The 14188-nt window shown below is 36.3% G+C and overlaps 2 protein-coding genes across 3 annotated transcripts in view; both read left to right on the top strand.

Moving 5' to 3' along the window:
• dsb (debris buster) overlaps nucleotides 1-11119 on the top strand; it is a 29121-nt gene extending 18002 nt beyond the window's left edge. The window contains exons 3-10 of the mRNA XM_011315927.1: nucleotides 794-885; nucleotides 1141-1301; nucleotides 7922-8060; nucleotides 8134-8337; nucleotides 8624-8768; nucleotides 9075-9329; nucleotides 9422-9540; nucleotides 9742-11119. Coding sequence (XP_011314229.1) covers nucleotides 794-885; nucleotides 1141-1301; nucleotides 7922-8060; nucleotides 8134-8337; nucleotides 8624-8768; nucleotides 9075-9329; nucleotides 9422-9540; nucleotides 9742-10173 — 1547 coding nt within the window. The 3' untranslated portion in view covers nucleotides 10174-11119. The remainder of the gene's footprint in view (nucleotides 1-793; nucleotides 886-1140; nucleotides 1302-7921; nucleotides 8061-8133; nucleotides 8338-8623; nucleotides 8769-9074; nucleotides 9330-9421; nucleotides 9541-9741) is intronic.
• Nucleotides 11120-11218: 99 nt separating this feature from the next.
• Nucleotides 11219-13969, top strand: LOC105273472 (low-density lipoprotein receptor-related protein 11). 2 transcript variants are annotated; one of them, XM_011315926.1, is made up of 5 exons: nucleotides 11219-11909; nucleotides 12163-12904; nucleotides 13112-13169; nucleotides 13240-13414; nucleotides 13521-13969. In XM_011315926.1, exons 1-5 carry the CDS (start codon nucleotides 11631-11633, stop codon nucleotides 13947-13949), a joined length of 1683 nt encoding a protein of 560 aa, XP_011314228.1. In that variant the 5' UTR covers nucleotides 11219-11630; the 3' UTR covers nucleotides 13950-13969. The 2 variants fall into 2 exon arrangements, with proteins under 2 accessions (XP_011314228.1, XP_011314226.1); XM_011315924.1 differs by having other exon boundaries at nucleotides 13240-13450.
• Nucleotides 13970-14188: the final 219 nt, after the last annotated feature.

Below are 14188 nucleotides of genomic sequence, written 5' to 3'. Positions count from 1 at the left end.
ATTGACCTTAGAACATGCTAAAAGCCAAGGCTGTCGATTCATGTCAACACGTTCCCATCAGACCCAAAAATTCATATTGAAAAACCGACACGACAGGTCATGATTTGATCTGTCAGTTCCCCGTGGCACGTATATATATGCAGAAATATATGTTGGGACTGATTGTGTGTTTGCAGGTAATTTCGCGGGGAATCTCTTCGCGAGATTCTCTTCGCGGGATTCTCTTCCTGGATTGAGAAATACTACGTGACGGAAAAATATCAAATTTTTACAGCATCTCGAGTAATTGTTTTACCCATGATTCATTAAACATAAAAAAATGAATAATTGCTCTCTTCAATTCTTCAACGATTCTATTAAAAGTTTGAGAAGATTATAACATTAAGAATTATTTGAGAAGATTATAACGTAAGATTAACAGTATAACATTTACCCGATGTTTTCCGCCATTTTGTCAGCCGCCTTTCCGCGATTCGAAATGGCGGAACACATGGGAACCCTTCAGTTCAATTATATTATGATTATATTATGATTTTCAGCATTAATCCAATAATTCTTCATAAAAGTTCGCAACTGTGCACATTTCGGAGTCAGTAGCTATTATTGCAACAACAGATGACATCAATTCCACCATTTTATGGCCAATGACCCTAAAACGCGATAAAAGCCAAGGCTGCGCATCCATATTAGGCAATCCCCCTCAATCTGCAAAATCCTTATTGACACCGTCACTCAATAATCGTCCTAATTACCGATTATGATTCTATCAATAATTCATGATTTCTCCTTTCAGGCAGAATAGCAGCCATTTTGTTTGGCATACTGGCACTTGCAATTGGTATTATTCTCAGTAGTATTCCCTGGGTCGACTACGTTATTTTAAGAGTGAGTACCCCATTTTTATGATATCACCAATGATTTTTATGATGGAATAATGGTGAAAGGAGTTTGCACTTATTTCTACACCATGAGAAATGGCTTTCACATTATTTTTTAATGATTCATTATGGTCATCATAACTCAATCCTAACGCACGTGAATCGCATTGGAAAACAGTTCTTTCATTTTAATAAGCAGTTTTCCTATTCAAACTCGTGAGATGAAACTCTGGGGAAATCATTCTCATTTATTATTTTGCAGCAATTAAGATTATGGAATGGTTCGCTCTCGTTCCAGTACTGGCAGAAGCCAGGAGTAGTCAGACTCACCAAAGTTTACATATTCAATGTGACGAATGTTGATAATTTCTTGAACCTCCAAGAGAAGCCTAAGCTGCAGGAAGTCGGACCATTCGTCTACAAGTGAGTCGAATATTTTATTCACAGGATCTTTTTCATTGTCATATAACCATCAAAACGCGCACGGAACACAAAATTCCAATATCTAATAATAATTTTCCAAATATAGATTCCAAAATCCATAAATTTACTCACATGGAATAAATAATCACTAGAAATTTTCGTCTCAGTGTGTCAAGTCCTCAATGACGACATCATTAAATCCGCAGTGATTTTTAATTTTTCATCAAATCGATACTGAATAAATCAGAGAAATCACTTACATCAGCACCAGTACTCATTACTCACTAATAATAAACATTTATTAACACGAAGGAAGAGTTGAATCTCCTGTGAAGTAGTTAGATCCGGTGCACTCTCATGTAATTCTCCAACGCGGAAATACTTCGTCAATTAAGGCCGATTTCTACAGTACAATTGCCCTGGCACAGGCGTCAAGAGAATAAACAATATTAATTAATATATCGCGTGTACTATACTCGTATGGAGTATAAATCTCCTTCTAACTATTGAAAATGACGTGGCATCTATTGAGTACGTGTAATGACGGTTTATTCTCGTGGTATATTGAATTTATAAGATATATGGCTATTGGACGTGAGTATATATCAGATTTTAAATACATTGCCAAGCTTTTCGAATGAAGTCCGAGTAGTTCGGTTACAACTGCTTCCTCACGTTTGAACGAGGTCATACCATCAAGGATCGCATTATGCTGAAAATTGTTGACTTCAAAAGACCGTACGTGTCTGATGTCGAGGCGAACATCAAAATTGCTCTGTCCACGATTCAAACGCATTATATTCATTATAGCGAGTTGGATGGCATTGTAAATATTTCCCAGGGATATTTTCCATGTCGACGTTAATCTTCTGGAGATTAACTGTGACAGGATTACGATTAATGAGGATATGATTTATCTAGATCATCGATTGATAGCGAGGAATGAATTAAACACGAATTAATTTGGATATTTCTTTCTTTCTTGAGGTTGATGGATTCGTTAGGTTGAATTGTCTGTTCTGAAGTTTGAGAGATACTTGGGCATGATCCTTGTTATCATCTAGGACATCTCGCATCAGGAGAATCTAATGGAGCAGTAATAAATGAAATTTATGTCCACCTTGATGAAATGGTATGAATACTTCATGAATATTTCATGCCAGGGAATAAAACATTGACTCATTGCGTACGAGTAAAAGTGTACTTGAGCAAGAAATAATATCATGAAATTTGTTGAATCGATTATATCCAGCGGAAAGCATAAAGGCGATGCAATTTTTATTTGCTCGCTCGAATGAGTTTTCCAGTGTCAATCGGTTGATAAAAAATCAGGTGTTCGATGTTGTTTAAGGGGACGAACTTGTTTTTAGGCGCACGGGGGGCGATCACCTTTATTCAGTTTATTCTGGTCTTTATCCGCGGGTCTGACGAAAAAAATAATGGCGAATAGAATTTTCGGGTGCCGGTGTAATTTTCCTGGAGAATTTTCCTAAAGGATTTCCTTGTGGTCTAGGTGAATTGATCTCCCATGCATGTCGGTGTCGTGTATATTTATATTACTTTGTATTTATAATACGAGATCGATATTTCAAGATATTCCAAACGATTTCCTTTCTTTTTTATATTACAACGACATCGACAATTGAAATCTTCAAATAATCTTAAATATCTCAACAAATTACCTACAATTTATATTTTTTTCTTTAATTAAATTCTATTGATAAATGCAATATTTTTTTTATTACTCTAGACAAATTATTTTATTAAATAATTCTATTTTATAAACTGGAAAAAAACGTTACATGCTTTCTTTTAAAAGTGATAGTGAATCGGGAAAAATCCACTTGCCACTCAGAGAAAAAATAAAAAAAACCTATATCAACAAACTCACCGATATAAAAAATGGAATAAATGATTTTTTTTACGTACACCAATAAATCCTTGACTCGGATGTTTTAAAAGGGATAGATTATGATAAGCATTTCACATTGATATCGGCCAAGGTGATCCTCTCATACACTGAATTCTTGAGATTGAATTCTCATCGGGAATCCAATACGAATAAATAATTATCGAGAACACTCAGCAAATTATGCGATAAATATTAAAACCAATTTGTCCATCAACAACTCGACAACAGCTCTGGACAAATTAACATGCATTTATCATTCATCATGGCAATCAAGAGTGTAAACTCGACGTATCCAAATAAAAATGAGAGGCAATGAAAATAATGGATAATAAGAGGGTAATAATTCCCTCGAATGTACTTTCATCGCGGATCAAACAAACTCGGATAAAAATTTCAACAAAAATCTGTAATATCACCCAGTTTACACACGTAACATGAAAATAAGAATAAAACTATCAAACTCGGGTACATGTAATTCCGTATTTTCCGGTGGATAAAGTAAGAAAAACACAGTGGAGGATAATTTCTTGAATATAACTCTGCGACTATCTCATACGAGTGATGATCGCGTGCATATGGATTTTCTCTTCCGTATTGTACCAACTTCGATGCCTGCATTTATATTCCTGACGTGCAATAAAAATCCGTGAAATAATATCGCAGTGAATAACAATTGGTGAAAGAGACCGATGGATCAGTAATTTTTTTTATTAATTCTTAAGACCGATGGATCAGCCAATTTTTTTTATTAATTCTTATGATCGATACGTGAAGTTAAATATGAAAACAGCACTGGCATCATGATCTGTTACTTTGATTATGTAATACCACTGGGTTACGCAGGGTTAAGTGCACATGCATCTACAATCTCCCTTTCAATCACTTTCCATCTCGACGTTTAAATTTGTGTCACTGAATTACAATCATCTGACAGTTCTATTCTCTATTGTTTTATTTAATCGGTTTATCCATGGAGTTGAGGTAGATCCAGGGAGACATATTTTTATTCAGTTAATCTAAAAATAGTTTTCCATTTATTCGAATGACTTTTAAGTTGAAAATACACCAGCTGTCTGAAGCCGTATAAACCTTGTGTTGGTGTATGCTGGTTATGTGACGTAATGTCCATTACTATACCAAGTTATAAGAAAGTGGGTCCAGGAGAGTGTCGTCAGACGCGGAAACGAGAAATGCCCATTTTTCGTTGTTGACAAATATGAGAAAATTAGAGAATTCATTAATTCCGTGAGCTAGATCAACGGATTACACTCTGCAGTTTAATTGTGACGCACTTTACTAACTCGTGTAATAAAGAAAGTTTTTATTCACCTCGTGAGAGAGAGATTTTTTGACAACTTTTTATTTATATTTCCGGCACATGGATCTACCGTGGAATCAGAGATGATGAGATATGGAATTCCCCTTTTTTTTTTAATCGGATGTAACTAAAATTATTAAAAATGATGAAAAATATTCGTTAAAAAATGGAATTTTATTTTTATTCGTAGAATTTATTTATTTATATTTATTTTATTCGTATTCCTCTTGAGGACATATTACTCAAGAAAAATACGTAATTGAATTCGCTGTAATGATTAATTAATGATGAATTAGCGATAATTACGTGAATGAATTTAGCATTGGGCTTGGAGCGATGAAGACTTGCGTATTTCACTCATAATAAACGTATTGTGACACAAAATGTGAGAGAATGTATCATTTTTATTTATTTATTTGATAAATGGAGATACGTGAGTGGTAAATTAGGGAGAGTCACGGACGAGTGATGAATAAATTTCATGCATTTCTCTGCATGACTCACTCGAATTTCACCACTGCTATTTCTCCCGATAAATTACATTTCTGTAAAATTAAATGAGTCAATTAAATACCGATGGTGATATCGATGATTTAATCGATTAATGTCTCTCGATCAAAGGTTTTACGGTAGGTCATTGTTCCTAACTGTCTGAAATCGTTAGCATACCATTCGAAATGAAGGTATTGTGACACAATAGTACCGTATGTCTTTCATTCAATCCGCAATTCTAATAATTCGCTTTCTACGGAAGTGCACGTGGCAAGTCGTACACTATGAACAAGCCGAGTATTGAATTCACGTTTTCAGGTTGTACATAAATGCTGAGGTATTACGAGAACTCTTACATCTTTAGGTGTAGGTTGTATTGCATCGATTACACGTAATAACGGCTTATGATTCAATACAGCGTATCACAGCTACTTGTACTCGAGGATTATTTGTTGGTTGGTTGTTAAATTTCAATATTTAATTTTATGGACGCCTGTATGGCGCATTTCCCAATCATTTTGGAAGAATTTCGTTGATTATTTATTTGTTTTGGGAGTTATGGGCAATCAGAAGGGTATGATTCATCTTGAATGAAAGTGCTTGACACCATTCTATTTTAATGAACAAAATCCAAGTCGATAATTGGCTATAAATCTTTGATTTGTTTTTTTTTTCTTTTTCTCAAGTACTTCATCGGTCTTCACAGATAATTCCATTCAGCTGCTTCATTGTTTCACTATTTGGAAATACTGAAGAGTATTCGAAGAGTCGTTGTCATTTTAATTTCACTGACCCCAATGGTCTTTACGTAAAATTCAGCAAAAAACTGGATATTACCTCATTTTCAAGGACACTTGTTCAATATTATTTTTTGGCTTCTCAGATTTTTTTTTTGTCTCATTTGAATTCTAAATGTCCTCGGGCCTTTATTATTTATGTAATGAAAGGTTAAATATCGTAATATGGATATTGTCTCTCGATTCGCGGAAAAATCGTTGGCTTTAGGAGTTGAAAATCGGTTGGACAGTGTAAAAATCACCTTCACGGATATGTGAGAATTTATTTCGTGAGAGGTCCACAATGGATGCAGTTTCATGGTACTTAAAACACGTTGAAGAGATTTTTAAACTGAGGGATCAAGACCATTCCGATTCCCGCGATTTTTTTTCATCTTTGGATGACTCAACCGACACGTGTGCATCCACTGGGAATTTCCGTGGCTTCTTTTCATCGTTTCTACCTGATCACCTGTTTTTACTAACCAGGATAATTTTTTTATATTCCAACTAAAAAATTGATTTATAGATATATTTCTTGCCGAATCAGTCTCCCAAGAATTATGTAATTATGCTCATTCGCTTCGAGGAAGGTTTGACCCTCGAAATATTAATTCCGGGAATATACGATCCTTGAAATGAAGAGTGAAATATTCTGACCTTCTCCTGTCTCGTTGACAACCTGCAACGTGTCCCTGACAGATGAATATTTCGGTGTCAGTCCTCTAACACCAATAAAAAATGTCAAAATTCCCCATTGCATCGATGACACCTGAAGCACCAGTAATTAAAAAAAAAAAACGAGAATGGAAACCTCGTAAAATGATTCAATTGAATTCGCGCCTCATAATGCGCAATTACCTGACAAATCCGTCAAAAGTGGTGGTGTTCATCTTCACGCGTTTATTTCTCCAGGATAATAACTTCTCTAATAACAAACAAGCAAAACCCATAAATTGGATTTAATATTACACCTGGAAGTAACAATCCTACTCAACGACTTTGGCATAATTTTCAAGTCGTAACAATCAATTACCTGAAAAATCCGTTATGCAGGTGCGGTGAACGCATCAGGTGAGAAAGCTGACCTTCCTCTAGGTCATGAAGTACCTGACCACTGACAAGTATTTAGTCCTCCATTTGGTCGTTGAATAAATATAAATCTAATAAATTAAAATAACGAGGAGTTCGAATGACAATTATGACACGAGAATTCTTTCTGTCTGGTATTTTACGTTGGTATTTATTTATTTATTATATTTATTACATTCCTGACTCTGATTTATCAATTTTCTGCTCAACCAATGTGGAAAGATTAATCTAAAAATCCGGTAGTCTTTCCTCAGTGGATATCCACGGACTCAACTTTCTCGATCGTAATCTTCACTGGCATTAGAGCATTCACTCAACTTTGTAATCACTCCTGGAATACAGACACTACCTTTTTGATTATAGCACTAACAGGATTGTTAGATTATTATGAAATTCATTGAATAAGACATTACACGCAGTAATTTAATGCACCTGTAAAGTTCAAGGTGAGCATGGTGAGATACTTCTCGCGGTTCTACAATGGGGATCTCAAAAAAAATTTTCAAAACCCTCATTAACAAATTGATTAATCAATCACGTCGTTTGTTGTTGCAAGCATATTATCTCTCGGTACAATGTAGTCGTTTTTGTAATTGATATTTTGTCAGATTCGTTACGAATTTATGATAATGCTTGGGAATGGGTGATATGGATATGTTTTTATTTGAATTGGTCTTGTCGAAATGATTTCGAGTGTCGACTGCCTTTCTCAAATCACAGAATGACTAGATAACTAAAATGATAAACTCGTTGAAAACCATTTAATTATTATCAGATAGAATGTCAAGTCGATGGTTCCAAAAAAAATTGTTTCTTTAATTATTCAAATACGTAATAAATTTGCAATAAAAAATGTTCTCGAGGGAAATGCTTCATTCATCGATTTATCACATCGTAGTTATTTATTTATTAATTTTTATTTTGTGTTTGTCAAGATATGCGGAAATCGAAAGAAATTAAAGGATGAATTTTTAATGGTTCTCTATTTTCCCGTAGCGTCTCCTAATTTGTTTAATTGTTTTAATTACAGGGAAGACATGGAGAAGGTGAACATCGTATTCCATAATAATGGAACAGTTTCATATCAGCATAAAAAAATATTAAATTTCGTCCCGGAACTGTCCAAGGATGGAGATCTACGGGTCATAGTGCCGAACATACCACTTTTGGTGAGTAATTCATTTTTATAACAATATATCGCGGTCTGATGAATTATTCATGACGATCCTCGGATTTTCGCAGACACTGACAACGCAGAGCAGAAGTTTACATTCTGTCATCAATATGGGACTGTCCATGTTCATAAGTGGAATGAATCAGAAGCCTTTTGTCCCGGTGACTGCCCAGGAGTTGGTGTTCGGTTATGACGATCCTTTAGTGACTTTAGCACACCGATTTTTTCCGAAAGCACGGAGACCGATGAGTCAAATGGGCCTCTTACTCGGGGTGAGATTGCAATAAATTTACTAAACATTCGATCAGTCATTAATAGGTACAGGAAAGTAGATCACTCGAAACATTGTGATGTGAAGCGCAACCTTGAATTAACTGTTGAAATAATGATCGGTCATCAAATCGGAATGTCATTTATAAATTAATAAAAAATAGAGAAATTTCTCATGAAATTTTTATATGAAAATTCTATCAATGTTTTCAATGTACACTACATCCCCCACATTTCTCTCCGTGATTTATTGAATTGGAGAAATCATAATTCTTAACGTAAATACAGAGAAATGGAACTCTTAACGAAGTGTCAACAATCTTCACTGGACACACTGACATGAAGGAGTTTGGCTTGATAAATCGGTTGAATGGTCTCGATCGACTTCCCTTCTGGTCTGAGGAACCGTGCAATTCCATCAGTGCATCAGAAGGTAAATAAAACTCTGAATCCTTATGTAATGAATACATTTCCTCATGACACCGCGAAAGACAACTGAAAAAAAATTAAAGATTCATAGAGGAATTCAATTCCAATAATTAAATTAAAATAGGACATACATATGATTGACATGTTTAACTGAAATTTGAAGAATTAATTGAATACATTAATTGAATTAATAAAATTAATTGAATATTGTGTATATATATACGCACGATTTAAAAATCGCATGAATCATGAATCGCTTGATCTTTTTCTCAATGTACATTCAATCATTGCTGTCATTACATTTGTTTAGGATCATTCTTCCCCCCTCGAGACAGCACCGGAGAGGACGTAGTTCATGTCTACGACAAAGATCTCTGTCGGATCCTTCCGCTGCAGTACAGAGGACCAGTGGAAAAGGCAGGAATAAGTGCCGATCTCTACACACCCACCGATGATGTATTCGACCCACCAAGTGCTAAAACACCGGACAATGAATGTTTTTGTCCTGATGACCCCAAGAGCTGCCCGCCGAAGGGCCTCCAAGACATCAGCCCGTGTCAATACAGTAGGTTTTTCAATAGCTATTTACCTTTCTCATGTCGACTAATCAGCATTCGTGAAAACTTACGTTCACATGAAAAATCGGATTTTTTTCAGGTGCACCTGTGTATTTATCATTCCCACATTTTTACAAAGCAGATCCTCAACTTCTCGACGCAGTCGAGGGCCTCAAGCCACTGCCAGAGTTGCATGAAACGTTCTTCAAAATTCAACCGGTAAATAAACTAATAAATTAATAATCAATTTGAAAGGAAACCGGATTATATTCTTATTTATCATATCGTTTTAAAATATTATGAATTATGCATTATGAATTATTTATAAATAAAAGAAGGTATACCTTGAGAAGGAAAGGCGATGAGAAGGTTCGGTAAATCTGTGAGTTAAGAAATTGGGGGGATATTTTTTATTTTCAGAAACTTGGTGTACCCGTAGAAGGCAAGGTGCGTGTTCAATTGAATTTAAAAGTTGAGAATCAACCAGCCATCAAGGCAGTTGCCAATTTTCCGGATATAGTATTTCCAATAATGTGGCTCGAAGAGGGAATTGACGAATTGACACCCTCAATAAGAAGATGGGTTTATCTGTCAACGACATTTGCTGATACCGCTGTGCCCTGCATAACTTACGGCCTCATTCTAGTCGGCATCGTGGTTATAACAACGGTGCTTGTTAAATCTTATAACAATGTTATACCAACCCACGAAGCAATCGAGCTCGGAAAGAGAACCATCAGACGAGGCTCCACATTCATCGTCAACGGTCAAAATCGTGTGATGGTGGTAAAGGAATCTTATATTCTTCTCAATCACAACGCTGAAGATGCCCTACCGATGATTGACGTGTGATTAAAAATCAAATCACTCCCCTATACCGAATAATTTCATTGGAAATGAAAATAAAGTTCGATGATGTCGAACGATTGAACCATGAAGTTCATGCTCAACTTTCTTAATTAGATGAATAAACAAATCTATTGATAATCTCACGTACTCGTTGAATTAATGGATAATTATAGGATAGCGCTGGAGAATTGAATTTTGAGAAAATTCCGAGTGTGATGTGTGCAATAGCTTCATTGACAAAAGCTCTCTTGGCCGGCCTTTCATGTTCTACCTCTGCAATTCCACGAACTCCAAGTTCACGAGAATTGCGTAATGCAAAAGTGCAAGGAAAGCAGAATTATTAAAGCAGATAATTGCATGATTGCGTGCTGATGAATAACATCGGCGTTTCTCTGAAAATGTTAATTTAGGAATAAACATTCCATTACGGTGATATGAGAAAGATCTGATAGGATCAGCGAGGCAGTTGGTTAGAGTTAACAAACGTATCATAATTTATTTGAATAAAAGAATGTGGTATTAGATCGAATGCAAGACAATTATTTGGAAATGAAAAAATTTTGGGTAAAGACGATCCTGCGATTTTCTCCACTGCCATCACTCACTGTGTGATCGCAAGCAGTAAATAAACATAATTTATGTATATATAATTCATCTTAACTATCATCAGTGAATTACTGAGTTATTGATGGAGTTGTGAATCAAGTCAGTACCTTCATCTTGGAATGAGATGAAGCGCAGTATTGAACTACATCACCTCATCGATCTATAATGCCAAACTGCGATTATTTCATAAATATGAAATCTATCCGGTTTTATGTTAGATATTATTGTTTCACATTAACGTGTAAGTTTTGACAATAAAATGTTAGTTGTTCATCATTGAGAAGATCATGTTTGTCATGTTCGACGTAGCGAGAATAAATTATGCGGAATTGCTCAATTTTAATGAGTGTTTTTTTATTCTTTATTATCAATTTTAATGACGTGTTGTGTGGTGATACGTAATTCTTCCTGAAAAGGTGAAATTTAGAGGAGCCCGAGGGGTTTCAGCCTACAGTACACGTGTTTTGTATGAGATTATATTATTACCTGTGAGAAATTGTGTACATGTCAACTGATGACAATAATGACGGTAATAAAAGGTGAGCGAAGGAAAATATTTATCGATACTGGAGAGTATCGCGGTAGGTTTTATTTTCAGTTCTTTCAAAAATTCGATATTCTTTTTTCTATCAAGTGGAAGGATCCACTAATTGGTTTATAAAAAATTTGAAACAAATGATCATCTGTATATGTAACTTCACCCTTATTTTTAATAATTTTAATCATTTGGGGGTGCCGTGACACCGATATTTCGAAAGAATAATGCATCTCCGGATGATTATTGATCTTCTGTGCTACTGTACACATGCGCATTACGCCATGATTCAATGTAACTCAAAAACTTGTACAGAGCAATGTTTCCCAACGTACTACGCGTTATTACCGAGTTCATAATAATATTCAATTGTGTAAATAGTGAAAATATATTCAAGCAAAATGACCAATTGCCACCGGGTGGTTTACAAAGGTGCATCGAGAGTTTCGATGTGCACAGGGATAAAATAATTAGAACACAGGATTCCCTGGCCCTCGGTGCCAAGTATATCATGGAGGACGAAGTTGATGATAGGCAAAATTGCTTGAGACTCTGCTGTCAAACCAACGATTGTGACGTATTTATCTTCGAGGAAAAGGTGAGAAAGAAAACATTTAATAATTAAACAAGTAAGAGCGGTATGTTAATTCCCAAGGAATATTCATGCTACATGTTTTTTCTCAAACTCCAATTATTTAATCACGATAAAAAATTACACTGGCAATTTCCAAGTGATTAGTTCTCTTATCAATGATTTCCGTGAATTTTCTTCATTTTATATCCCAAAAATTTGACGATAAAAGTCAAAATATCGGATGTGCAATGAGATAATAAATAGTTATGATGTTTAGAAGAGAGGCAGCTGTTACTTATTCCACTGTGGCCCACCCCAAGACTTCAAATGTAAATTCACGAGTCACTTGAATTACACGAGTGCAGTACTCACAAATTTGAGCTACAGAAATCCCCCGTACGTGGAGCAATCCGGGAGATCCCAGCAGGAGCATGAATTAAAGTCTCTCCGGAAGGTAGTAGTTCCACAAGCACCAGCAGAATACATCTACACAGATGCGCCAGTGGTTACCACAGAAATTCCAAAGCCAGTTGTCCTGACAACTCCAGCTAAGACCGGCTGCAGTAGAAACCAATACGAATGCCGAACCTCTGGTGATTGCATTGCAATCTATAACGTCTGCGATGGCATACCCCAGTGCACAGACGGTTCGGATGAGGCTGCAGAGTTGGGCTGTCCACCAGAGAAACCCACACCTCCACCTCCCGTTATTCCACCGATGTTACCACCACCTCCAGAGCTCAAGTATCCAGAAGGTGTTCAGCATAGAAAAAATTTGCAGGCTTTTTATGAAGGTCCTGAGGTTGGGCCCAAGCCCTGGCAGTTGGCCCACCAGATGATGCCTCAACAACCGGGACCCCCTTATCCTCCTCAAACAGGAGTTATGCCCAAGGGAAATTATGGTGGACAGGGATACATCGGTGGATGGGAGTACAGACAGATATATGATCAGACTAAGGATAATTATCAGATGAGTAATATTCATAGCAAGGCAGATATCCCGCATTACGATCGTGAACGTAAGTCTCAGGTGTTTCATTGTTATTTTATATTATGGATTAGTTCATTAATTTCGCCAGGCATTAATTATTCGTTTGTAGTTCTTGATTAATTAGTGCATGATGCGAACGGATCGGTTCGTCAATCAACGATTAATTCTCATTTCCGGATCTGAAGCGTTCATTTCAATTAAATTATTTGATTTGTTCTATTTCTGTTATTCTCAGAACAACCACATATATTCAATCACAAACGACCAGGAATGCTTCCAGAAAATGTTGAAGGGTGAGTTTGAAGTGGACCGAAGAGTTTAAAGAAGATTGGGTTGAAGTTACTCGTGTTTGATTTTAAATAGAGCTGGATACGTGGAAGCTGAGCGGCCATACGAGTCCTACTATCAAGTCCAGAATCACGCAGGCTGGCAGCAAATACCTCCCCAATTGGTTCCCATCGAACCAAAATTTCCAATAGTGCCAACGCCATCACCACCGATGCAAAAATTAGAGCTGCACCCAGTTCCCCAGGAGCAGGTGAAAAGTTCGCCAGTACCTCCTCCCACTCCTCCAGTAAATGACTCTCAATTACTCTGTGTCCCCAGGGAATCCAAAATTCTGAATACGAAATTTTCTTTTCCAGCCACTTCCAAAATTAGATATCCCGACAAAGTCAAATCCCAGCATAAAGAAGGAGTTGAAGACTCAGAAGAGCCTGTTCACTTCGCTTCCCAAGAAAGCCGAAGTGACTGTTGAGAATCAACCGGCTGTGAAGAAAGACCCTGAGCCAATAAAAGAAACTGTTTCACACTCAACACAAGAAGAGCATCATACAGAGGAAACGAGAGTGCATCATTTTGTGGCCGAGCATTTAAAACAGAACAATCATAAAGACAGTGAAGTACTGAGACCGAGGGGTGCAGTTATATCACTAGCACTTGGTTTAACAGTTACAGCGATAATGGCAACACTGATTGGGTGCAGACTGAAGGCTGTGAGAAAACGTGGACGACGGGGACATGGACCCTTTGCTCACGATGCAGATTATCTTGTCAATGGAATGTACCTCTGAATAAATATTATTACATTTCATCGACATTACATTAATTCATTTCTATCACTCCAAACTAAAAGAAAATGCAAACATATTTATTCTTATTATTCCTTTCCTTCAATTTTCAAACGAAGAAAGAAGCTCTCGGTTAAAAAAAAAATTAACAGCTCCATGTATTTCAACAACGTATACAATGTATAATTTATTGTGCAGATTATGATAAAGCAGAAAGCTCATGCAATTCGTGTGTCTAATCC

The sequence above is a fragment of the Fopius arisanus genome, unplaced genomic scaffold (genome assembly GCF_000806365.1).
Source record: "Fopius arisanus strain USDA-PBARC FA_bdor unplaced genomic scaffold, ASM80636v1 scaffold00005, whole genome shotgun sequence".
NCBI classification, from domain to species: domain Eukaryota; kingdom Metazoa; phylum Arthropoda; class Insecta; order Hymenoptera; family Braconidae; genus Fopius; species Fopius arisanus.
This window is presented reverse-complemented; position numbering and strand designations above follow the sequence as displayed.